This window comes from Coturnix japonica, chromosome Z (assembly GCF_001577835.2).
Source record: "Coturnix japonica isolate 7356 chromosome Z, Coturnix japonica 2.1, whole genome shotgun sequence".
NCBI lineage: Eukaryota > Metazoa > Chordata > Aves > Galliformes > Phasianidae > Coturnix > Coturnix japonica.
Genome location: NC_029547.1, coordinates 35982454 through 36006504, shown reverse-complemented (window position 1 = coordinate 36006504; position 24051 = coordinate 35982454). Strand labels below are relative to the sequence as shown.

General features: G+C 38.2%; 1 protein-coding gene across 3 annotated transcripts in view; it reads left to right on the top strand.

Annotated features, from left to right (window-relative positions):
* The window catches only part of FRMD3 (FERM domain containing 3), a 138712-nt gene extending 115151 nt beyond the window's left edge, over nucleotides 1–23561 (top strand). For all 3 annotated transcript variants that reach the window (XM_015849240.2, XM_015849239.2, XM_015849238.2), the window contains 5 exons: nucleotides 377–465; nucleotides 1754–1828; nucleotides 2390–2458; nucleotides 5714–5835; nucleotides 22067–23561. In XM_015849240.2, the coding sequence (XP_015704726.1) occupies nucleotides 377–465; nucleotides 1754–1828; nucleotides 2390–2458; nucleotides 5714–5835; nucleotides 22067–22662 (951 nt within the window). In that variant the 3' untranslated portion in view covers nucleotides 22663–23561. The remainder of the gene's footprint in view (nucleotides 1–376; nucleotides 466–1753; nucleotides 1829–2389; nucleotides 2459–5713; nucleotides 5836–22066) is intronic.
* The last annotated feature ends 490 nt before the right edge of the window (nucleotides 23562–24051 follow it).

Sequence of the window (24051 nt, the reverse complement as noted above, 5' to 3'; positions counted from 1 at the left end):
AGCCAGGAGAATCTCGTGATAGGAAGAGGGGAGAAGCAAGCAGTGCAGCAACTGTATAATGGTGGAATATTGAACAGAAAGACTTTGATTTTGGGCTGAAGGCTGTCAGTACAGATTTATCTCAGAAGTCACTTATATATATGTCCTTCTCCATCCCTTCAGGGCATTCCTTTTTATTTCTGAAAAATTCACCCTAGTATTTTGATACCAGCTACATATGGAATATATTTCTTTTTGTGAACTGTAGATGGAGGATACACAGGAAAACTTGGTCTTCTGTCTATCTGATTATTAGTGATAGTCATCAGGTTTGAATGCTTTAATCTTTCAGATTTCAAAAGTTTGTTTGTTTTATTTATCTTTTTCTTGCACACAGAAAAAGGCTGTACTGACATTCCATACCTCAACACCAGCAGCCTGCAAGCATCTTTGGAAGTGTGGGGTGGAGAACCAGGCTTTTTACAAGTAAGTAAAACTGCAGTCATCATCTGTACTAAAAGGAAAAGTGTCACTAGAAGATTATTCAAAATGAAATGATCTGTTTCATTATCATAATTCAAAATGAAAATTAAAAATATGCATGTTCAGAGGGATTATTATTTTATTACAAGCCAGTGTTAAAAAATGTTTAGAAATTGAAAGGTGGTGTTGGATGGACATGGTATTGAACTTGTGTTTAGAAACACTTCCCTTTGAGTGGGTAGTTTTTTCTGCTTTCTGCTGTCTCTCCTTATACTATTGCATTGTTATTTTTATTTGAAAACTTTCTTAGTGGGATGCAGTAACACAAAGGGAGATGCTGTAAGGCTGAATCCTCACCCTTACCCCATAACTTCAGAGGAAGAATGTATCTTCTACCATGGATGTTAATAACTTGCTTTATTTTGGAGGAGATTCCTTCTTTTATTTTAATACTGATAATTTATCCTTATAGTTTAAGTAGTATGTTCAGTGAGAATGCCAGAAATATGAGATGCTACGCTAGAACTGCTAATTCATCTCTACAATGAAAAATCAAGTTTTAGTTATGACTCAGTCCAGGCTCTTGGTTAATGGTTGTGATTATTTTCAACTATTTATAAGCCACAGAAATTCTTCCACAAGGATCTGAGAATGAGGGACTCAAATGAAATCAGATTACCATTTTGAAGCCACTGTTCATTACAGAAATAGCATGCCTGAGGTTGTACTCTTCCATGATCTTTGTAGGTCTGGTTCTGGTTGTTGAGATAAAAGTTTGCTACATGCTTTGTGGTTACAGAACAGTGGTATGGTGGTATGATGAAGGCTCCTTAAAGTTGACAGCATAGATACACCGTAAATACACCAGCTTTTAGAGACAAATATACTGCTTCTTTATTCTTTATTTGTTTGATTAGTGGGAAAGTGGAAATGATAGCCATGTTGTCTTCTAATAAACTGGCCCTAGGGATTGTTGGCTTATTACAATCTTTCTTTTGTCTTAAGAATCGAAGTCCCTAGGGACGCAGCAAGTGTTTGCATTTCATTTTCATGTTTTCCTATCTAGGTAATCTCTCACTTTATGTTCAGTTAAGATGCACTGTTTGAATTGTTTTGTGTGACGCTTCATATACAAAATCATTTCTAGGTCTAAAAGAAGTTAGTAAGTCAAATTATTGAGTATTACTTTGTTGTATAAAAATAGCATGGATTGTAAATGAACCTGTTGAGTTTTGCATATCTAGTCTCTCCAATGCTGAAAATATAACAGCCTTTATTCTTTTTCATCAAGGTATGTAAAATCTAGCCAGATCAAGACCATGTCCAGCAGCAAAATATTTTTTAAAGGCAGCAGATTTCGCTATAGGTTTGTGTTTCCTATTTCTTCTTCATGTTAAACTATTTCAGAAAGTTAAAAAACAAACAAACAAAAATGCAGTTATTACTTGTGGCAAATTGCAAGTTTTTCCTTTCTGAGAACCTTTTCAAACCTACTTCATGCCAGAATTGAAAACAGTTTGAAAAAATTGAAAAATTGAAAACATTGTAAAATAAAATTAATCAGGTTTCTGTCAAAGAGTAGTTCTGCTGTAATGGGGACCCTGTTTTGGTGTAGCTTTTAAGAAACAAGGATGCATGCCTAGTGTAGGTCATGTTTAATATTCAGCAGTGTTGCTGGACAGCTCTGGAAAAGGGGTGTGCTACTGGGTAGGTTTTAGTAGCACGTAACATTCGATTACAAGAGTCTTCTTTTTCTTCAGTAGCTTTGCAGATGATTTATCGGCAGAGTTTTTAATTTTAGACATTTTTTGTTTGTTTTTTCATTTTTTTTAATACATAAATTATTTACGTGCGTATAGTTCTTGTCATGTAATGAGCTCATCTTAATATTTATTTGCTTGAATATATAATTCATATTTTAATGCAGTGGAAAGGTAGCCAAAGAGGTGGTGGAGGCAAGCTCTAAAATCCAGAGGGAACCCCCGGAAGTTCACAGGTATGTCTAGACATTCAGTGTTACAGCTTAAGGACAAAAGAGAATTACTGCACTCCACAGAGACATTCTCTTTCCTTTTCTGTGGGGTGTAGTGACTGTCATTTGGAACATCCATCCTGAAACATTTGGAAATGTGTGTTGCCAGTGACAGAAGATTTTGATTGTCAAGTATTGTCTCCTACACAAGAGAAGTTAAGTCATGCTTCTTTGAAGCTAGTTTTAATTGATTAAATTATTAGATCATATTATTTTCTGTATTTGGATATGGAATCTTGTTAGATGATTTTGTCAGATAAGTAGAATGTCCTTTATTTCCCAATTCTTGCCCAGTTTCAAAAGACTCTTTTTTGTATACACATATGGGAATATTTAAAGGTATATTTAATAGCTTTTCCATAGACCAGTAAGCTTAAAATGCAAAAAGTTTGCTCATTATTTAAGAAAAAAAAAAGTTCACTTGTTAGAAGTAGTCATCTGGACTTTATGAGCAAGCTTATTCTTTGTAGTCTTCAGCACTTATTGCCCTGACAATGTAAATTGTCAAAACCTAATCAAAGATAACAAATTCTTTCTGACGAGGCCAGCAAGAAAATCAGATTTCTTAGAATCATCTAGGTTGGAAAAGACCCTCGAGATCATCAAGTCCAACCTACTTAGTCTTAGGACGTGTTAGTTCACATTCGTACATATCTTAAAATACTTTCAGGGATGCCACTTACATGGGTAGCTTGTTCAGTTCCTGATCATAGAATCACAGTGTTGGAAAGGTCCCACCAGATCATCTAGTCCAACTGTCCTCCTATCACCATTACTACCCACTAAGCTACTAAACCATATCTCGTAGCACCTCATCCAGACACCTCTTGAACACTGCCAGGGACTGTGACTCCACCACGTCCCTGAGCAGGCCATTCTAGAGCCTGACCACTCTCTGAGAGAAAGTTTTTCCTTATGTCTAATCTAAACCTCCTCTGGTACAACTTGTGGCCATTTCCTCAGGTCCTGTTTGTTGCCTGGGAGAAGCAGCCAGATCCCTCCTCATCACAGCCTCCCTTCAAGAAGTTCTAGAGTGTAATGAGGTCACCCCTGAGCCTCCTCTTCTCCAGACTAAACAATCCCAGCTACCTCATCCTCTCCTCCTAAGTCTTGTGCTCCAGACCCCTCACCAGTTTTGTTGCCCTTCTCTGGACATGTTTCAGGGGCTCACTGTCTTTCTTGTATTGAGGGGCCCAAAACCGAACACAGTTCTCAAGGTGTGGCCTCAACAGTGGTGAGTACAGAGGGTTCATTACCTCCCTGCTCCTGCTGGCCACAGTGTTTCTAATGCAGTCCAGGATGCCATTGGCCTTCTTGGCCAAAGTCATAGAATATGATAGTTCCAGCTAAAAGAACAAAAAACAAAACAAAACAAAACAACAACAACAACAAAGAAAAAAAGCCAGGCTTTAGAAAAAGTTATTTTGGATTTGGAGCCTGAAAATGACATTTTTTTCAGCTGCAAAACAGGTACAGGAAATTGTGTGATTGTTGGTATAATGAAATACATATAATTTTTTTCTCCCTTTATGCTCTCTCTCTTTGTGTCTCCCTATCTCTTTACGTCTGGAGAGAAAGAACACTAAGGTGGCTCCTGTAGAATGTTGTATTTGGATGTTACATTTAAAAATTGTAGACTGAAAATCTGCTGGAACATGTAGTCATAAAGCATTAATGCAGTGGCAGTTTTTTTCTGACAAATACACACTGAACAATTTAATTTTTATTTTTATTTATTTGTTTATTTACTCACTTACTTATTTTGCCCTCAGGGAATTCTTGAAGGAGGAATATCTGTAAATAAGTACTGAATAGGAACTTTATAGGTGTTAGCAGGTACATTTCCCATTTTGGGAATTGCTTCATGGCTTGTTTCAACAAGCACAAAGATTGAGTCGATAGAGAACAAGCCTGCAGAGGTGCAGCTGGATTGCAGTGATTATAGTTAACAGTCCTGTCAGTGCAAAACTTCTCTGGATAGTGAAAATTTAAATAAAGTAGTTGTTAGAGACTACCCTTTGTAATGCAAATGAGGACAAATATTGCTTTGGGTGTATGTTAATGAGAAGAGAGCCATAATGATTGAATAAGAGGTCTTTTTTATCCCCACAGAGTATTTAATGACATGTAATGTGACTTATAACAGGACATCTGTGCCCTTAGTTTACCAAAAGCCTCAGCGACTTGCAGTCCCTTCTCTCCATTTCCCATACATGCTTTACTCAGTTTGTTTATCTGTGCATCATTTTAAGTTATCTTTTTTGAACTTGAAACATACTTGTGAAACTTTAGCTCTGCTCCTGGGTTTGCTTCCGTATCTTTCACCTGTAGTTTTAAGACAACCTAATTTGGGAAAAGCTGAGGATGGATGGAGAGAACACAGCATGGGTAGTGTTGCTAACCTGTGCTGTATGTAAATCTATGTGCCATTTGAAGTCAAAGATTCAAGAGAATCCTCTTTCCTTCCGTCTTTGCTTATGTCAAAAATAAATATTTTAAAATGTAATGGTTCACCCTCCTGCTTCAGGCCTGTAACATGCAGGCCCTAAATAATTTATTCTGAAGGACCATTTTATTTTCTCATTGACACAGTGAGCCATGTGACTGAAGCAAATCAACAACATTCCTTAAACTTTCCTAAGTTCAACATCCACTATTAGGAAAATCTGTTAGAGTTAGGTAAAACAAGAAAGAAAACCCAACTGAGCACCTGAAGGCACAGTTTAGAGGTAGTGTTCACAGTTCTGAAGAATGAAATCTGATTATCTGTTAACTACAAGGATTGAGTTGTTCTTGCTTTATTCTTTAGTTTGCAGTGCTCAGTCTATAGGAAGTCCTACAATCAGCCCATAACAGGCAATGTTAACAATACCAGCAAAACGATTTATATCCCCTCTGCCTTCCTTCAAGTCAAATACTCATGTCTGCCATGTGGCGCGGAGAGGAGGAGCATGCTGCCAATAGTGTGTGAGATCGGAAGGTGACAGGCTGCACAAAGCACAAAAAAATTCTTATGCTTCAGATACTTTCAGATAAGAAAGTTTGTCTGCCAAGAATGCAACATGACATGAGCAAAAACAGTGTTTATTGTGAAGAGCTTGTGATATTTCAAGGCCTACCATAATTTTTGCAAAACCATTCTGAAATTAGATACCATTTATTTGACTCTAGTTGTCTTTTTTTGGGAACAATCTGACACTGTTTTCCCTGTTCTTTTAGAACCAGCATTACGCAGAGTCGTAGCTCTCCCTCCCTGAACAAGCAACTCATAATTAATATGGAACCTCTGCAGCCACTTCTTCCTTCTCCATGTGAGGAAGAAGAGGTTCCTTTAGATGAAGGTGAGATGGTTACCTGATTCTTGGCAAACACTAACAATATTTATTATAAAATGCATGATAAAACATTTTGGTTTATTACTGACTTAGGAACAATTTTAATGATTTCTACTAAGAATATACTTGGCCAGTTTAAATGAGGATAATTGCATTATTTATAATAAAAAGGTAGCCAACTAAACAGAAGTGTTTTTTTCTTGAGATATAGCAAGCTAATAGTATCAGAAGCTGAGAAGTGTAACCTTTATTGCTGATTTGTTGTACTTAACTTAGGGGAAACAGAAAACAGCTGATCTTTTGTAACTGTATTCATTTTCTCAGGAGTATGTTTTGAATGTCATTGTATAGGAGTCATGTGAAATCCTCTTCATTGTTTGGAGTTTATGCACAGAATGTTATAAGAATAACATGACTTAATTATCTGTGTACGTAGATTATAATAATTAGTACTAATAGCTGTGTGCCTGGTAGCTAATTTTATCAATTAATTATTTACCTCTGCTGAGAAATACCTGTTTCTTACAGAAATTCACTTTCTGGCAGCTAAGAATCAACTACTGTGTTCCTTCCTGCTGTTCATTTCCCACTATTGTGGAGTTACAACAGCTTGCTGCTTTACTTACAACTCTAAGCAATGAAATCCCTTTTTGGAAACTGCTGACTATATTTACTATATGTGCACTAGAGAGTGCTGGTATGCTTCAAATACATACGTCACATATGCTAAACAGTCACGTTTCCTTTTAGATGAGCAGATTGTTGTTATTTTTGCAGTTCAAAAGGAACATTTGTTCATGGGTTTCCTGTAAAATGTAATATACATAGTCTAATACCACTAGCTGCCAAGTAATGGTACTTAGCTCTTGTACAGTATATTCCTGCAGAGGACTGGGGCATATCAAATTGTGGTTTAAGCTGATCTTGCAGCTCAGACATGGACACCGGCTCTCCTGTCATCTACCCACATGCCATGCCTGTCACATCTTTTTGCTGCATGTTCCACCATCTCCTATCCACCAGCACTAATCACCTTGGAGTGAACTAGTACAAGGAGTCAAAATGTTAATAGTGCAGTGTCCCACTTTTTGCTGGCTCAACCTTTAATAGACTCATCAGAGTGGTCCAGGCAAGGTGCTGTGCCAAAGGCAAGGTCAGGAGCAGGAGCTTGTAGGCTGGGAGAGAAAGGGCAGCCAGCTCTGGGGCTGATGTAACTGCACTGGCAAACTGTTTTTAGTGCATAACACGTGTCAAACAACCTTGGCAACTCTTTGGATAGTGGGACCTGAGGTGGGGGCAGACAATCTGGCATCTGCCTATAGATGCTGCTGAGAACAGCGTAGCCATGCCAAAGCTGGCTGTGGGGCAAGTCAGCTGTCTCCAGGCTGTGTGGGTTGGCTCATGCAGCCTCAGGGACTTACACTCATACTTCTGCAAGGTCTGTATGCTAAACCTACGTTCAAGCTGCTTGTGGCCAAGACCTTTATGTGATGCTGCACTAATTCTGTGTAGGCAGAGGCAAGCAGCTCATGAGGGAGGCAGGCTGGCCACAGTGCTGCTGGCAGTTCATGCCTTGGGCAGTCTCAGGGCAATACAGTTTTTCTAACTGAGCAAAATTTGCTTGTCCTTAATTTTATATCAGCTTTATGTACTGCAAGCAAAACATGCAGCCAAAAAAACAGTAATTGTGGTGTTATCCTTTTTAATTGCTGACTTGAGTAAGCACTTTTTCTTCCTAAAGCTTCTGGAGAGGTTTGAAACTGAACTAACAGAAACTGCCAGGTGAGAGGGAAAATTTGTTGTCAGTTGTCAGTTACTCATGTTGCTAGGGAACAAAGCAATTAGAGATGGTGCATGGAGTCTATAGGGGATTTTGAACAACCTTCCCTGTTGTCCTTAGCATAATCCTTTCAAACATAAAAACTCATATTGCAACTGAATATGAAAAAAACAACTATAGCCTGTTCATTCTCCCATGTGAAATTTCATCTTCAGGTAAGAAAACATATGCTGACTAATCATGATCATAAATGACTCCTGTTTGTGGGAATTAATTTATGTCTGTGATAACAGTGTAGTATTTATTCTAGCAATTGACATTTACGTAAGGGGATATGAAATCAGAAATTTGTTAGAATGGCAGCAAAAATGAGTTTTCATGTTGTTATCTCATTCCTCAAGATCTAATTCTTCACTCAGTCCCTAAAGGCTGTATACAGGTGTTCAATTACACATTTAAGTTCCAAATTTGAACTGGTGTTCCTACTTAAAAGTGGTGGGGTTTTTTTGTTTGTTTGTTTGTTTTTTTAAATCAAATTAGACAGCAAGTTTACCAATGGTAAACTGGGTCTGCCTTTTTGATGTAAGTAGTTTGTAGTTGTGTTGTCAGCGGGACTTCACTTTTGTGAGAGACACTGGCACCCAAATTTCAGTGTGTTTCAGAGTCAGGATTCAGGAGCTGGGAGTTGATGTCACACCGAAGTTATAATCACTTTCAGATGACAAGCTCATCCAAATTGGGATGTCTTAGCTAATGGGTTAAGAAGAGCGACAAGAATGAGTATGGTGTATTTTGTGCACAAACAGAAGACTTCTGCACATATCAGCTTTTTTACCTCATTTTTACATGACTGGGAACTAACTGGAAGTTAAGACATCCCTAAAAAAACAGAGTTTGTTTAAAAATGTATGTTGGTGGTAGTTTGCAGGCTAGAGTTGATGCTGAAATAAGTGAGAGCTAATGCATTTTTCTTACATATGTTTCACAAGCAACACTTTTAAGTCATGATTTTCTCAAGATTTCTTGGGATTCAGGAGAGAAAATAAAGCAAAATGGGATTCCTACAGATGATTTTTTTCATAGTTTACTTTCTGATAATGGCTACAAATATTTTACATTTTCATAATTGCATCCTGTCCTCTTTAACCTAGTTCCACTAGAGTCTTACAGACATTTGGTTAGGCATTGTAAGATAATGAACTCTCTTCAGAAATAATAGTAATTTTTTTTTCTTTTCTTTTTCTAAATCTCTCTATTACATGTTAATATCTCTGTCTCTCAGACGTGTGGTTTTGCTAGCTGATGAAAACTTCTAAGTCATTTGATACATATGTGCTCAGGTTTCATACGTAAATTGCTTTCTTGTTGATACTGACTTTTGCTGTTGAAGCAATCAAAGTGAAGTAACGTGATCGGTCATTCTGCTAGTTGGAATACCTTGTGTGTTTTTGAAAAACTCATTCTAAAATGTTCCTATTTAAAATCCACACTCCTTTTATTTTCTCCCACAGACATTTCCACACTTTTTAGATATGCTCACTGAGCCGACTGATTTTTTTGAAGATTCTTTTCTTCATAGTAAAACTGTATGTCTGGGCATCTGTGTTGTGTATGAAGAGCCCTTTTTCTTTCCTTTATTCTGTACTAGTAGCTGTGTCAAAAAGGAACTTGTTACTGATATTCACTGCTACTTTAAAATCTGCAGCTGCTACATGTTTTTGCTGAAGTTATTCTTGTGTCACACTGTAGCGTAAGAGATGCTGAATTGGTGGCAATTATTGGGCATCAACAGAATCTTACTTTTGATTGAGCTTTTGTTGCATCTGATAAATGTCTATGGGAGTGAGCACATACCTGTTCCTGTGTATGCATGGTTGTCTGAGTGTGTTAATTCTGTGTATCATAGCACATGAAAAAATAGTCCCTAATCATAGAATCACAAGGTTGGAAAAGACCTACACAAGATCATCTAGTCCAACCGTTCTCCCATCACCATTACTACCCACTAAACTACTAAACCATATCTCATAGCTCCTCATCCAGACACCTCTTGAACTGCCAGGGACAGCAACTCCACCAGCTCCCTGGGCAGCCATTCCAGTGCCTGACCACTCTCTGAGAGAAAAAGTTTTTTTTTATGTCTAATCTAAACCTCCTCTGGTACAACTTCTGGCCATTTCCCCAGGTCCTGTTTGTTGCCTGGGAGAAGTGGCCAAACCCCTCCTCATTACGACCTTCCTTCAAGAAGTTCTAGAGCATGATGAGGTCTCCCCTGAGCCACCTCCAGACTAAACAATCTCAGCTACCTCATCCTCTCCTCCTAAGTCTTGTTCTCCAGACCCCTCACCAGTTTGTTGCCCTTCTCCAGTGGTGAGTACTGGATGATTACCTTTCTGCTCCTGCTGGCCACAGTGTTTCTAATGCAGTCCAAAATGCCATTGGCCTTCTTGGCCACCTGGGCACATTGTTGTCTCATGTTTGGCTGAGCATCAACCAACATCCCCAGGTGTCTTTCCTCTTCACAGTCATCCAGCCAGTCAGCCCCAAGCTGATAGTGCTGCATGGAGTTATTGTGGCCAAAATGCAGTGGTCCCCATAAATATTAAAAATGTGCCAGTAAAATAAAAATAATTTTAACTATCTGTTCACACTTTATGCCTGTTGAGCTAGGACACTATAACAGATAGTCTAGCCAACTTTTGTCCTGTGCACAAATAAGTGTTGTATGGATTTTTATTGGAGGAAAAAAAAAAAAAAAAGATGGTTTTATTGCTTGCTGTCTCTTTATGGTCTAACTAATACATGACTTCAGCTTTCTTAGTTTTGAAATCCTATCTGCTGTATATGAGGCAAAACTTATTTAGTATGTCATGTAGAGAGAGTTAGGAAATGTCTTGTGTCATATAGTATGAAATAGCTTTTCCCTTCAAATGGTAGAATCAGTACTCTGATTAGATATTTGTACCCAGTATGTGTATATGTATAAAAAAATGTAAATTGTAGTATGTGGGAGGTCATCAGATTTCTTGATTGCATTTCTAAATAAATTAACAGTTCTGGTTTTAGGTTTCCATGGCCTGCGAAGATAATGAAATTTTCCTAAGTTTCCATTAAGATCAGTAGAAGCCAAAATGTACATCCTTAGCTCAGGTCTCATATAATAGAACTTTTTGCTAGTTTTTGGTAATTTTTTGTTGATGAGTTCACTCTCTCATCTATTCTGGTCATCATAATTGTCTTCCTCTACTGTCCAGTTTGTCTTGCAAATCTGTAGGAGCCTCATAAGGAGTGTTGTGGACTCAGGCGATGAGCACATTCACTATTATGTCTATGGTCAACAAACTAACTTGTTTTGCAGTTCTCTGACCATGTCGTTTAGCTCTTACAGGTCTAAAACTGGCTTTTTTACAAGCAAAACTTTTGTTTCAAGCCAACAATGCTTAGTACAACAGATAGTTGTCTCTGCCATCTTTCTTTTGTAACATACTTATAAATATGCAGATTTTCAGGTGTTTACTTTAAGATGTATCTACAATATAAGATCACTACTTCTGTTAAAAATAAATCGCTCTTCCCCAATATCATACTATGGTTCAGCATATGTTAAAATTGATGAGCTTGAATAAAAATTTTCAGCTGTTCTTTTCACTGGTGGGAGGAAGACACTAACTTTGAGGAATGCTTTATTAGTTCTAGTTTTCTGTCTTGGGGAAGAGATTATTTTGATTTTTTTTAAATCACAGGTTCTGATTTTAAGAGAAGATAGGAACCATCTTTGCAATTTTCAACATCCTCTCAAACTCTGTATGAATGCTAGAGGTCTCTCTAACGTAGTTTCTGTCAGGGGTTAGTGTTTCAGCTGTGTTGCAATCCAGAATAGTAAGGAAGGAGCTGCAAAATCAATTAGTTACTATGAATGGTGTTGTTACCTTGCGGGCTACCTTATGCAAAGACAAGACTAGAAGAAGAGTCTCAGGCAGCCCCAGAGGAGGGAAATAGTGTCCTCATCTGGAAAATATTTGTTGAAAACTATCTTCCAACCAGTATGCAGGATTCACCGTTGATATCAGGTCATGTAAAGTCTTTCTTCTCTTGAGACAGTTTTTTCCTTACTTGCCCAGAATTAATAGTAAAGACACAGAACTGCAGATTTATCTACAAGATTTCAGTTTAAATCTCCCTTGTTTGTCTGTGAGCAGTGACTGGAAGTCTCTCTTTTCCTTCTCCTTTGCATGAGCACAGTCACTTCAAGTATAAATGATACATGTGCATTCACCCACATAAATGTGTTTTGGTTGCCCAAGCACCACCTACCTCCTCAGGCTTTCCCTTGCATTTGGGTGCTTGCCCTGCAGGAGGAAGTAGTGAAAGGGAGATCTGCTGCATATTCAGACTGCATGGACCTTGGAGGCAGGAGAAGGGAGCTACTGCCAAGATACTTCCCAAAAATCTCAAACAAGGTAGATGTCTTTAATGAGAGAAATCACTTGGTGTAAAACACAAATTTGCAGGACTGTTTCCCTTTCTTCCCTTCTTTCCCACATATTTGCAAGCATGTCATTGATTTTATAGTGCAGAGAGAACAGAAATGCTGGATCACAGACTCAGGCAGCACATGTCATAAATATTAGTGACGTGTATTTTAGAAAGTGAGAGCCTATGTCCTGGCATACACTCCTCTCTGTGGCTTTGATGAACCCAGTCAAAGCCCCTCTCCCAGTAGGACAGCGAGATGCTGTGCACGTGGTTGCATTCCAGCTTCCAGCCAAAGCGAGTGGTCACCAGTGATCTTCTATGTGTTGTGCCTTTCTTATGAGCACACGTCTCTGCTGCACACAGAACTGACACAGAAGGACACAGAAATGGCCAGCCTTCTGAAGCACCGCATATATCTGGTGAATATGAAGAGTTCAGTTGTTGCCCACAGCTGAGAACTGGAGCACATATGCAGAGAGTGATGTTTTCCCTAAGTTTAGGATTTTTCTCCTTTTGTTTATTCACAGAGGGGTCAGCTCTGATGCTAGGCTGGAAACAAAAGCATTTTCATGACATTGGTTCCCTTAGAACTAAGGCCTGTAAGCACAGCATGGTATTTTTTCCCTTTGTATCTGTTCACTTTTTGCAAGTACTTTCCAGGCAGCAGTGGGGAATTGACATCAGCTGCCAAATTAAAGCTTTTAGAAAAATGGTGGCTGCAGTGTCATTTTGTTCTATGAAAAACAGACCCTAAATGCTGGTCCTTTGTTTCTTTGCAATATGTTTTGATGCCTTGGATATTTTTATATTTGTGTGTGTGATTCAGCTGTTACACTAGCAACTGCTAGCTGAGATGGACTCTGTGGAAGTTTGTATTGTATGTTACAGGGTATTTAGAAGTGTTTAAAAATAACCCCTCGTTCCGTTCCCTGCTGGGATATTTTTGTTGGCCGTGTTAGAAGCTTGTCATTTGATTCATTGAGAGGGACTTGCGTTGGTCTTTTGAAACACAGAGGAAACTCAATGAAAGGTTGACGGCAGTATGAGTAGAGTTTTTACAAGAGTTTGAGAAGAAGGATTCATAGTCAAAATGGTGAAATGCCTTGTAAAAATCCAAACCAAGAGAAGCATTCATTTGCGGATGGTTAACCACTGCAGCAAGGAAGTGTGCATTCGATTACTGCGACATGGCTCCAAGATCACAGCCAGAAGGGCTGGTAAACTTAATTTTTTTAATTTGCTTTACTTATGCATCTTTTTTTTTCCTTTTTCCTCCATAGCTGATTATGCTTTTAGTGGTCTATTGGTAAGAAACTGTGCATGACGAAATATCACATTGAATTCATCAAGGAATAGGGATGAATCACTGACAAGAGTTACAATGGAAGAATGAATGAGAAAAAAAAACACAAACAACCAAACTTAAATGAGATTTGTTTGACATTTTGCTGAAATAGTGGACTGGAATTATACTTTAGTAGACCTTTTTGGATTCAAAGGAGAAATACTTTTAAAATTTGATGTTTTTTGACAAAACTGGATGGTTCTTAAATTTGAAGATAAGTTGATACTTTATCTTGAATATTAGCTAAATAAAGCAGTGAATGCATTTCAGCTTGCTTAACTGCAACTGAGTGACTCATTTGCCAGATTGTCTCTTTGTTGTTACTGCCTTTCTCAGTACTGAATAGTACAGTATCCTGAATATTAATATTGAGAAGAAAGGAGCCTGTTTCAGATCTCTTTCTCATTATAAATAATAGAATGCGTCTCAAGAACAGAAAGTCTTGTTGTGCTTAGCAATCAAAACCAAACTTTTAATTTGCTTTTATACCATAATTATTTTTTGCCAAAGACAGATTGGTCCATCCATTGGTCTGTGTGCCTCTGTTTTGTTAATGAAGTATGACGCTTCAAAGTTTGTTTTTTCATGCTTTCTACAATGCTTTTTATGTTTTTGCATATGTGGATAGACAGGTTTTGGCTTCTTGTGCACCTGTATCATGCCTTGATACTGAAACTTCATTTCAGAAATGGGATTTTACAGGACATTCAGGTAAGGTTGTCCTGGCAAAGACCAGAGTATTGTCATGCTTGTAACATTTGAAAACCAAAAGACAGTAAGCATAACAGGTATGGGAGTTTGCTTCTTTCAGTGACTTCTCTCTGAGGGACAGCAGCTCCTGGCTGCCTTTGCATGATGAGTTCACCACTCAGGGGAAGCAGTAGTATCTGTGAGAGTAGCAGTGAGCTCCCTTGTTTCAAAAATCAGTAGTGAAATTGAAAAAATATCTTCACATGAATTTTGTATTCTTGTTTCTCAGTTGGACAGTTATCTAATACATGCAAGCCATCTTGTACTAGGCAATAGCCTAAGAATGGATTTCTGTACTGGGGCTAAGACAATTGTTTTTAGCCTTGATCTTGCAGTACAGTTTTTAGGATGTTATTCCTTTTAATATACAGAGGCATAGAACCTACATATCAGCTTGTAAAACCTAGGGACTGTGGTCACCTTGTGCATAACTCATGGAGCACAGATCCTTGGGAGAGCCTTGTTCTCCATGTCACATTTCAGAAAAATGCTGATTTTGCCAGAAGTGCTCACTCAGGCTCAGCGAGGTTGCTGAAGTGTCTCACATGTCCTTTTCTCATGTGCTAAGCTTACCCAGTGTTTCCAGTTCTTTGCAGCCTTGCTCTCCTGGCCTTTTGCTAGGCTGTGAGTGATGGCAGTCCCTTCACCAGCTTCTCCCCTTTCTATGCTCTGCTGGCAGACAAATCTTCCTTTCTCATTCCTGTTTCCATTGCATACATTACTCCCTCCCTTGTGCTCACCTTAGCCTTTTCACTGCTTAATCCTAATGAGAAGAATCAGCAATGCTGAGGCAGGCTTCCAGAGGAGGATAGAGACAGCATACTCCAGAAATCCTGCTGTACTATGTGCTCTACTTTTGCTTTTATTTCTGCACTCTGGATGTGCTTTGCTGGATGTGAGGAGCAGAATGGCTGCCACTAGCAGCTGCACATACTGTGGCATTAGCTGAACTCTATGCCACTGTGCATGCCTGGAAAGACAGTTGCAGTGTTGCAGAGTCACAGCACTTGCAGCTAATGTGAGCTGGCAGCTGTGACAGGACTTTACTCCCTTCTGGAAGTTCCAGTAAGAATAAAATTAACTGAAACTGCCAGCAGGAAAGCTTGGCTGCTACCTAAAAAGTCTAAAACTGTCAGTGATTTATTCTCCTTGCAAAGCCAAATTGTTTTAAATGAGCATGGGAAATGGGCAGGAGCTTCCTGCTTTTGAGGGCTGGGCATCTGCTGTGGTGCAGATCCTGCTTTGATGTTGATCCTCTAATGGGAAATATTTGACTTCACTGTCATTTTAAGTTCTGCTTCCCTTTCCTTCTGTTCCTTTGTGACCTCCATGAACTTTTCTCAAATGAAAGTTATTCTCTCCTTTAAGTAGTTCTATGCATAGTACATATAAAATCTGTAATTTAAGTAAGTGAAGGGATGCACAAAATTTCTAGAGAAAGTGATGAAAGACGTGGTAAGGAGCTGTACCTGTTGCAGCATGATGGCTGTACCTGTTTACACACTGAATATTTCAATCAGAAAGATCATTTGCTGTCCTCTTTCTGGACCATATCTCATTTTTCCTTTCTCTCTTTAAAATATGGATATCTTTATGCTCATTCCCTTCCCCTCTACACAAGTTCTAGTTCTTTTGTAGATATGTAATTGCGTTTGCCTGTCTGGTCAGTGAAGCTGTGTGCAGTATATCCAGCCACAAGACAAAGTGCAAACTGAATTTTTTTTATTAAGAGCATACATTTTTCTGGAATGCTGTCTTTTCAGCAACTGCAGCTTCTTAAGAATGGTGGAGGTGGAGCTGCCCTTCATCCTATGAATCCTCAGCTGCTGTTTTGGGCTCCTTTCGAGACATGAGCATCTGGCAACATTTATGTCAGGCTGCTTCCATATTCATGTTCACAGCATATGACCACTGTAAACTTGTATTTCATTCAGCTGTTCTTGTTCCTATCTGCAGTAGCAAGTTAGTGTCTTGGAGGAATCCCAATATTCTGTGAAAGGGAAGTACTGAGTTTTGGCTTGTATAAGGAGATTTCTCTGACTCTGTAAGATTTGTCCAGTTGCCAGACAAGTGTAGCAAAGCTTTGCTGTAGATATATAAGGAATAAAACTGAACTTATTTACTTAATATGCCAGTAATGTGTATTGCAAGATTCTGATCTATGGAATCGATTGTTTAAAAAATAAAGAAATAAAGAAGGAAATAAGTAAGTAAGGGAGGGAGGGAGGGAGGGAGGGAGGGAGGGGGGGGGGGGGGGGGGGGGGGGGGGGGGGGGGGGGGGGAGGGAAGCGGGGGAGGGAAAGGGAAAGGGAGAGGGCAAGGGAAGGGAAGGGAAGGGAAGGGAAGGGAAGGGAAGGGAAGGGAAGGGAAGGAAGAAGGTGCTCTCAAATGTAATTTTATACTCATTACATTTCTTCAAATCTAAATATAATATAAATGTTAACTGTTCTAAAAGAAACATTAGACTTTTCAAAATCCTGACCAAAAATTTAAACAAAATTATTGTCTTATTAGGATGACAGCAAAGTAAATGTTAAATATTGATAGGAACAAAATATTTGCAGCAAATTTGTAGAGTTAATAAAAGGATACTGGCTTCAAGCTTACCTTAAGTTCTGTGTTCTCTCCTTCTGCTAGAAAAAATTGAGGGGGCTTTTTGTTTTTGTTTTTTAAATCATGGATTCATCACTGTGGATAACAGTCTTTCTTTAAGAATATCCTAAAAGCAAATAATCTGAAAAACATACTCTTTTCTAAACTTGTATCACTAGTGTATTTCTTATGGTCCAAGCCACTTGTGAATGTCAATGCATTAACATGCTCTTGTGCCTGCAGAAGAAATCTCAGCGCTGTGAGCAATACATGCCATTATATGTGTGTCATTCAATACCATCAGAATTGGAGTGGCTCAACATACATGTCTGTGTACTGTAACATGACTGGAACTTTGCTGCAGCCTTAATCTGGCTATGGCTAATAGCTATTTTTTTTCCATAATCCTTCAGAAATTTTATAGTATTATAGTAAAGAAAAAAATCAGCTTTATATATCTTCTTATATATATGTACCAAATGAGTTTGCAACAGTATTGCTCAAAATTTTCAGATACTTATGTTAAAGCATTTGCTTACATTTGTATCAAGCTAGCATAAAATGCAGTTGCTTTGCTTTGATGTGCCTTAACTACGCATGTTGTAAAATAGTTGAAGGTCCTTTATATTTTTCCTCTTCCTTCTGCTCTGATTCTATGTAATAAGTTGTGTTGTTTTTTTGTTTTGTTTTGTTTTGTTTTGTTTTTTAACTGCTGTATTAGGAAAAGAGTATGGGGTGGGAAGGAATGGCAGTAGTAGTTGTTTGGGTCTCATATGTCCCATCTTTTGATTCTGTTGCTTTGAAGTTACCAGCTCAAATTAAATAGTGGGCTATAAAGCTGTTGTACACTTTGAAATCATGGCACATTCAATTTTAATACAACCTCCTCAAAAATCATTGATCTGAAGAGGTAACCACAAAGTCAAAGGACGTTTGGCAGCTGCATGAGGAAAAAAAAGTAATACTGATGAAAGTTAATATGATCTTCCTTGTTTATGTTCACTATGTGTGTTATGCACATTAGAATTCATTCCGGTGAAGGAGAGAAGGCTCTGAATCATTAATTGAGGTGACCTTTCTTTGGAGTATTTGCAGCTGTCCTCTGTATGATGAGAAACATGATGGACAGATACATTATTGACCTTGAAGGGTAAGATATCTAAGCAGGTATAGAGTGGCTTATGGCCAGGACTCACAAATTTGGGAGGTTAAATTTAGGACCTTTAATCCATACTGAGGTGCTTAAGTGGCTCAACATATCTTTTATTCTATTAAGAGAAAGTGGGAAGCATTTTTGAAAAGAAAACTGTTGTACTTTCATGTTCAAATCCATTTATAGATGTATTAGGCTACAATGACTTAAAAAATTGGCATGCACTCCAGAACAGATGCAGAGGATTTGATGATCCAGCACTACTTGCAGTTATGGGACGCTTAGAAGAAAGCGTCTTTCTTCTCACCTCATAATGTCTGTATTTTGTTGGGTCTAGTGTCATTCAGTCTGTGATGACTGTAGCAAGTGCATTTGTTAATACAAAGACAGGTACTGACAGTAAGTTCCAGCACAGAGCATTTCTCATTTGAAATATGATGACTTTCTCAAATAACCATAATAGGAGAGGACAGAGTAGTTGAGACAAGGAATTAATAGCTGTCAAATTAGGCTAATAAGGAGACATCTTCATTTCCTTTATTGAGGGCAAGGTTTCATTTTAGCTCTGCAAGAGCTACTGGTAAGCAGCTGGTGAAAGGAGCATTCCTGTTCTGCTAATGTGCTGCACTGTTGACAATATCTCATTCGGGAAGAAAAAACATCAGACAACTAATTTAGGAAGAAAAATGGTTAGTTTTGTAGGTTAGATTTACAAATTGGCTCTATCGGAGATCAAATGAGACAAAGTGGAAACAGTCTTTCTGGCTGAGGCTAACTATTAGATTGCTTGTGAGGCCTCACCTGGAGGCATGACAAGCTTATTTCCTAGAGACAAGGAAAAATAACAACTTTTAGAGGAAGAGATCTGACCGGGCCAGTTTTGAAGACTTAGAGGGGGAAACGGATTTTAACATCTAAAATGCTTTACTGAGCAGGGATGCTTCCTGAGGATAGAGTCCTACAGTCAAGAAGTATTTGCTGATGAATATAACACAAGACACAAAGCTAGCATTAAGAAGGGAATCCAGAAGGCTGTCCTGTCAGGTAAAGAGCAAGCTGGCTCACCCAGGGAGTGCTTTAATGTTAGTCAATTTAAAGCGTGGGCTTTTTTCTGCCATTTCTTAGGTCTTGTCAACATATTCATAATATGTTATATATTTTATATGTTGCATGTATTGGTATTTCATCACAAGTGATGTCAAGTTAAGTAAAATTTTTAAGTTATCAGATATTAACACCGTATCACTCACACAGTTTTTGGAAGTCTGTAATCTGAGGTAACCATGAACCTTACCCATTCAGAAAGCTTGAGAATGTGCTAATGGAGCTGCATAGGTTACATGGAAGATTCTATGGTAACTCTCAGGCAATTTGGCACATAGATGAATAGTTCCATGCACTAGATGGATATTTCCACCAGGATGCATTTTAATGATTTCTAGCGTTCCAGCCATATTTCAGAAGTTATTCATCTGTTTATTTAATTTCCTCTGAAGTTTTTGACACACTAGCTTTGTATTGTCAGGTTTTCTGCAATTAGTCTTTCTTAAGGGTGCACTGAACACAAATAAAACCAAAAATCTGCAAAGACTACTTGAGGCTCTGGTAGAAGTGTGGTCATGTGCCTGTGTCTAGGCCAGGGTGTGTCTATGGTTGGGTGGCCTGACATCAGTTGTTATGAAACTGAGATTGCAGTGGGTATGTTCTGTCCTGAATGTGCTAACTGTGGTAGCAGTAAAAGGGGAAAGAACAGATAGGAAAACAGAAGATTTTAAGGCTTCATCATTCAGGAAGTGCAAATACTGTAACAGTGTGTACAGTATACAGTATTACCTGCAGCTCTGTGATAGGTATAGCTTGTTGCCAGCTTACTGATCAAGTAACCACTGGTGCAGCAATGAATATGCTTCTGCCATCTGGTCAGATAGAGGGTAGGTAGGTTTCTGAAAGCTACCTTAGATCTATGATCCATAATTTACTTAGGCTGCATATCTTCCAGTATTGTAAATGCCATTACGAACAGTATTTTTGCTTCAATTTTTATTCTGAAACATCTTTACAAAGCAATGATGCATCACTTCATTACAGTATTCTTCAGCCTATACTTTATTCCCTTCATCTGAAAGTTACCATAATTACTCCTTTATTTACTTAATTTGCTTTTTTATTTTTGCTAGCCTTTGATAGAAAAGCATAATAGAGCTTGCGGACATCCTCTCATGGAAAACCACAATGCATCTAGTGTAATCAGTGCTGGAGACATACTTCTTTTCTTTCAACTTGTTACTTACTATAATAAGACATACTGTTTTGTACTGCAGTGTTTTCAAGTCTCTGAACCTTGGCTTTTACTTCATTAAAACTGGAAAGGAAGTTCAGCAGTGTCACGGAGTTCCCTCTAGAGCTCACTCCGTGACAGTGGGAACAAACCCAGGGGAGCAGGAACAAAAGTGCCTCCCTTCTCTAACAGCGCGGTGCGGCGTGGCCCGACCACATACGCTTCGGGAGAGGGTAAGGGAGATTGCGATTGGGTCTAAAAAAAAAATGATGGAGGAAAAAAAAAAAGTGATCTGAGAATGAACGGCAGTTTAATAACCCAATAACGCTAAACAACATCAAGAGAGTTTCAACAAAGAGAAAACGAGGTCCCCAATCTCACCGATGAGCTGTGGAAGGCGGGAAGCTCCGACCACGCAGGCACCCATGCCAGAAACCCCGTCCCCTTCCCGACTTCCCCTCCGGTGCCGCTCCCCGCATGCCCATTTAAGGCAGTCCACAGAACAAACGTGTCCCCTTAACTCCCATTATTCTGCGTGATGTTCTGATGTGGAATACCAACACCAACCAAATTACAAAACCATAACAAGGAGTATCATTTCCATATCTTTTACAGAGATCTACTGGTGAAATTAAATAATCAGGCTAATTTGAGTTATAAATACTGATTTGCCATGCTTTTCTTGGGTTTCTTGTTGGATAAGCCATGGTTATGCTGGTTTTACTTGATATATGATTATTGCATTATCACCTGCAAAGGAAGGAGAGATATTTAACTTCACAAAATGACAACTATTAAATATTACGTAATTATATGCTATTGATACACATGATACTGCAAAAGGTTCCCTTGTTCCTCTTGCACATAGATGGCATCTGATGATGATAACAAGTGTCAGACATGGTATAAATGAAAAAAATATTTTTTTCTCATCATTTTTCCCAGCTCCAGGCTTGGTTTGCTTTCTTTTCCCTTCTGCTCTTGACAGCAAAAAGGAGTAACTGTAGTGTTCCTGTAGCTGCAGAACAGATAGACTTTATTTCAGATTTACTATGATTAGTACTGAACTGGGAAAAAGGTACCGAGTCATTAGAGAATTCAGGCAGGGAACTGGACCATAAGAAACAAGCATACTAGTAAGGCAAATAAAGACCTCTTGTGAAGGAGAAAGAGGATTTGAAAGGAAAAAAGACTGGGAGTGTAAGGAGAGGAAAGATGACTGGAAGAAAAATGCGATGTGAGGAGGGGAAGCATATTAAAGATGTGAAGCATTTTTGTTCAGTTTCAATCATATCATCCTTACAAGGTATGCCAACCCACCTCTCTTTTTCTCCTCTTTACTGTAAATATGAAGCTATCATGATAGTTTGCTGTCTTGTCTCATGCCATGCTCTATTAGAAATTCCTAACCTCACCCATTGTCTTACCACTTTATTTCTTTGAGACAGATGAAGAGAAAGTTGGTCTAATCGTTATTATTGTTATTATTCCTACTTTGACAACAAACAGCAACAATTCATGTGTGTACTTGGTATTTATTTATGTCAGAAGCCTGACTGCCCATAGAAAATGAACTGTTCTGTTTGTATTACACTGGTATTAGTGCTAGCTGCATCATACAAATTTAATTGGATCTCTTGTATTGCAGTGTTATAAAAGGTGTTGTCCTCCTCTGATAGTGATGAAATTTTCAAAAGGCTTTGAGAAAGTTGTGTATGATAAAGGCTTCAATATGCAAAATGACTGCAGAATCATCTCTCCAACTTACATAAAATACCACTGGATTTTTGCCATCAGGAAAGCAGGAATTTAGGATCACTGTTTTCGTCTCTCTATCTACCTTTTTTTATTTTTTTTCCCCAGACATCCAACTGCCAAAGGAAGATGAGATTTCAGTTCCTGTGACTTCCAGCTCCCCAGTTAAAAACACTGGAGACAATACTGACCATGCCATCAAGCAGGAAGAGAAGATGAAAGAGGAACCTTTAACGATCTCAGAACTTGTATACAATCCCAGTGCCAGCTTGCTGCCCACCCCAGTTGATGATGAGATTGACATGCTCTTTGATACCTGTCCAAGAGCAGAGAATGAAAAAGATGATACAGATTCATTTGAGGAACTGGAAGCAGATGAAAATGCCTTTATGATTGCCGAAGAAGAAGAGTTGAAGGAAGCTCGAAGAGCGCTTAGGTGGAGCTATGATTTTCTAATGAGCAACATAGAGGTGAATGCTTTTGTGAAGAGTTTCTCCAGACTTCTCCTTGTAGGCCTTGGACTGTTGTTGCTTGTGTTTCCTCTTCTCCTTGTTCTCTTGGAGTCAGACCTTCAGATCTCTTTTCTCCACGAAATCCGTCAGACACCAGAGTTTCAGCAGTTTCATATTGAATATTACTGCCCACTTAGGCAGTGGGTGGCTTGCAAAATAAACTTCATTTGTGACATTCTGGGCAGCTTTTAAATTTTAAAGAAAAAATCATACTACTAAGGGCTGTATTCAAAATTTCAGTTAGTGCCAGCTTTCCATGCTGCCCCCAGGCCCATCAGTAGGTAGCTGTCTTCATATTCAGTTGTAATCATGCTGGTCAGGATCTTAAGTTCCCTTTGCCCACTTAAATTGCTCCTTTAGGTACGGGGTTATAAATTCACCTTTCATTAACTCACAAGAATGTTTATTTTAATTGCATTTCAGTTTTTCTTCTCACTTATTACATCATACATCATGGGGCAGTGATAAGGTAATCACCCTTAATTGTAGTATCCATTACACTAAAACTGGAAGAAAAACTTTTTTGAATATACTCCTTAGTGCAGCAATCTCTTCTAACCAATGCCTATGCCTATACAAGCAATGTTTATGCTGGGTTTTTGGTTTGGTTTGGTTTGGTTTTCTGTTTGTTTGGTTTTTTTACAATTTTACGTGTTTAAAATATTTTCTTAAATTTTTAGCAAAAGATAATTTCTGACCTTATTTAAATGTGTACAGATTAGTATGAATAATGCACAAGAACATGAAGTTTATTTTTAGTGTTTTAGCAATGATTTGTTTTTAAACTACTGGCTGGAGAACGAATGAGATTGAAATAGCTCTGTAAGAGGGACAGCGGTTTGGGAAATATATAGGAAGTTCACTCAGGTTCAGTAGAGGCTGCCTGGGGGAGGTTAAATGCCACCAAGTTTTCAGAAGCATTTCTGAAAGTCTTAGTTGTAAAGCTTCTGTAAAGAGCAGAATTGAAAACAATGATCCTTCCTGTTACGTCAGTTTGTCTTAGGATTTATCAGTGCTTTAGGAAGTCTCTATATGGTAGTCCAAGTATGTTTTGGAACAGAGTGAGTCTTCAGTCTAAATGTAGATTATTGTACATAACATGGAAGAAGACAATAGTAAGTAGGGGAAAAAAGAAAGAAAAGAAAGGAAAAGAAAAGGAAAGAAAAGAAAAGGAAAGAAAAGGAAAGAAAAGGAAAGAAAAGGAAAGAAAAGGAAAGAAAAGGAAAGAAAAGGAAAGAAAAGAAAAGAAAAGAAAAGAAAACAAAAGAAAAGAAAAGAAAAGAAAAGAAAAGAAAAGAAAAGAAAAGAAAAGAAAAGAAAAGAAAAGAAAAGAAAAGAAAAGAAAAGAAAAGAAANAAAAGAAAAGAAAAGAAAAGAAAAGAAAAGAAAAGAAAAGAAAAGAAAAGAAAAGAAAAGAAAAGAAAAGAAAAGAAAAGAAAGGAAAAGGGAAAAGAGGAAAAGGAAAAGAAGCCAAAATCCTACCTAAATCAGTAGATGTGTGACCTACTTTTAAAAATGAGAAGAAACATATATGCATTTTTAAAAGCAAAGCTTTAGACTGTACAGTTGAGCTGAAAGTAT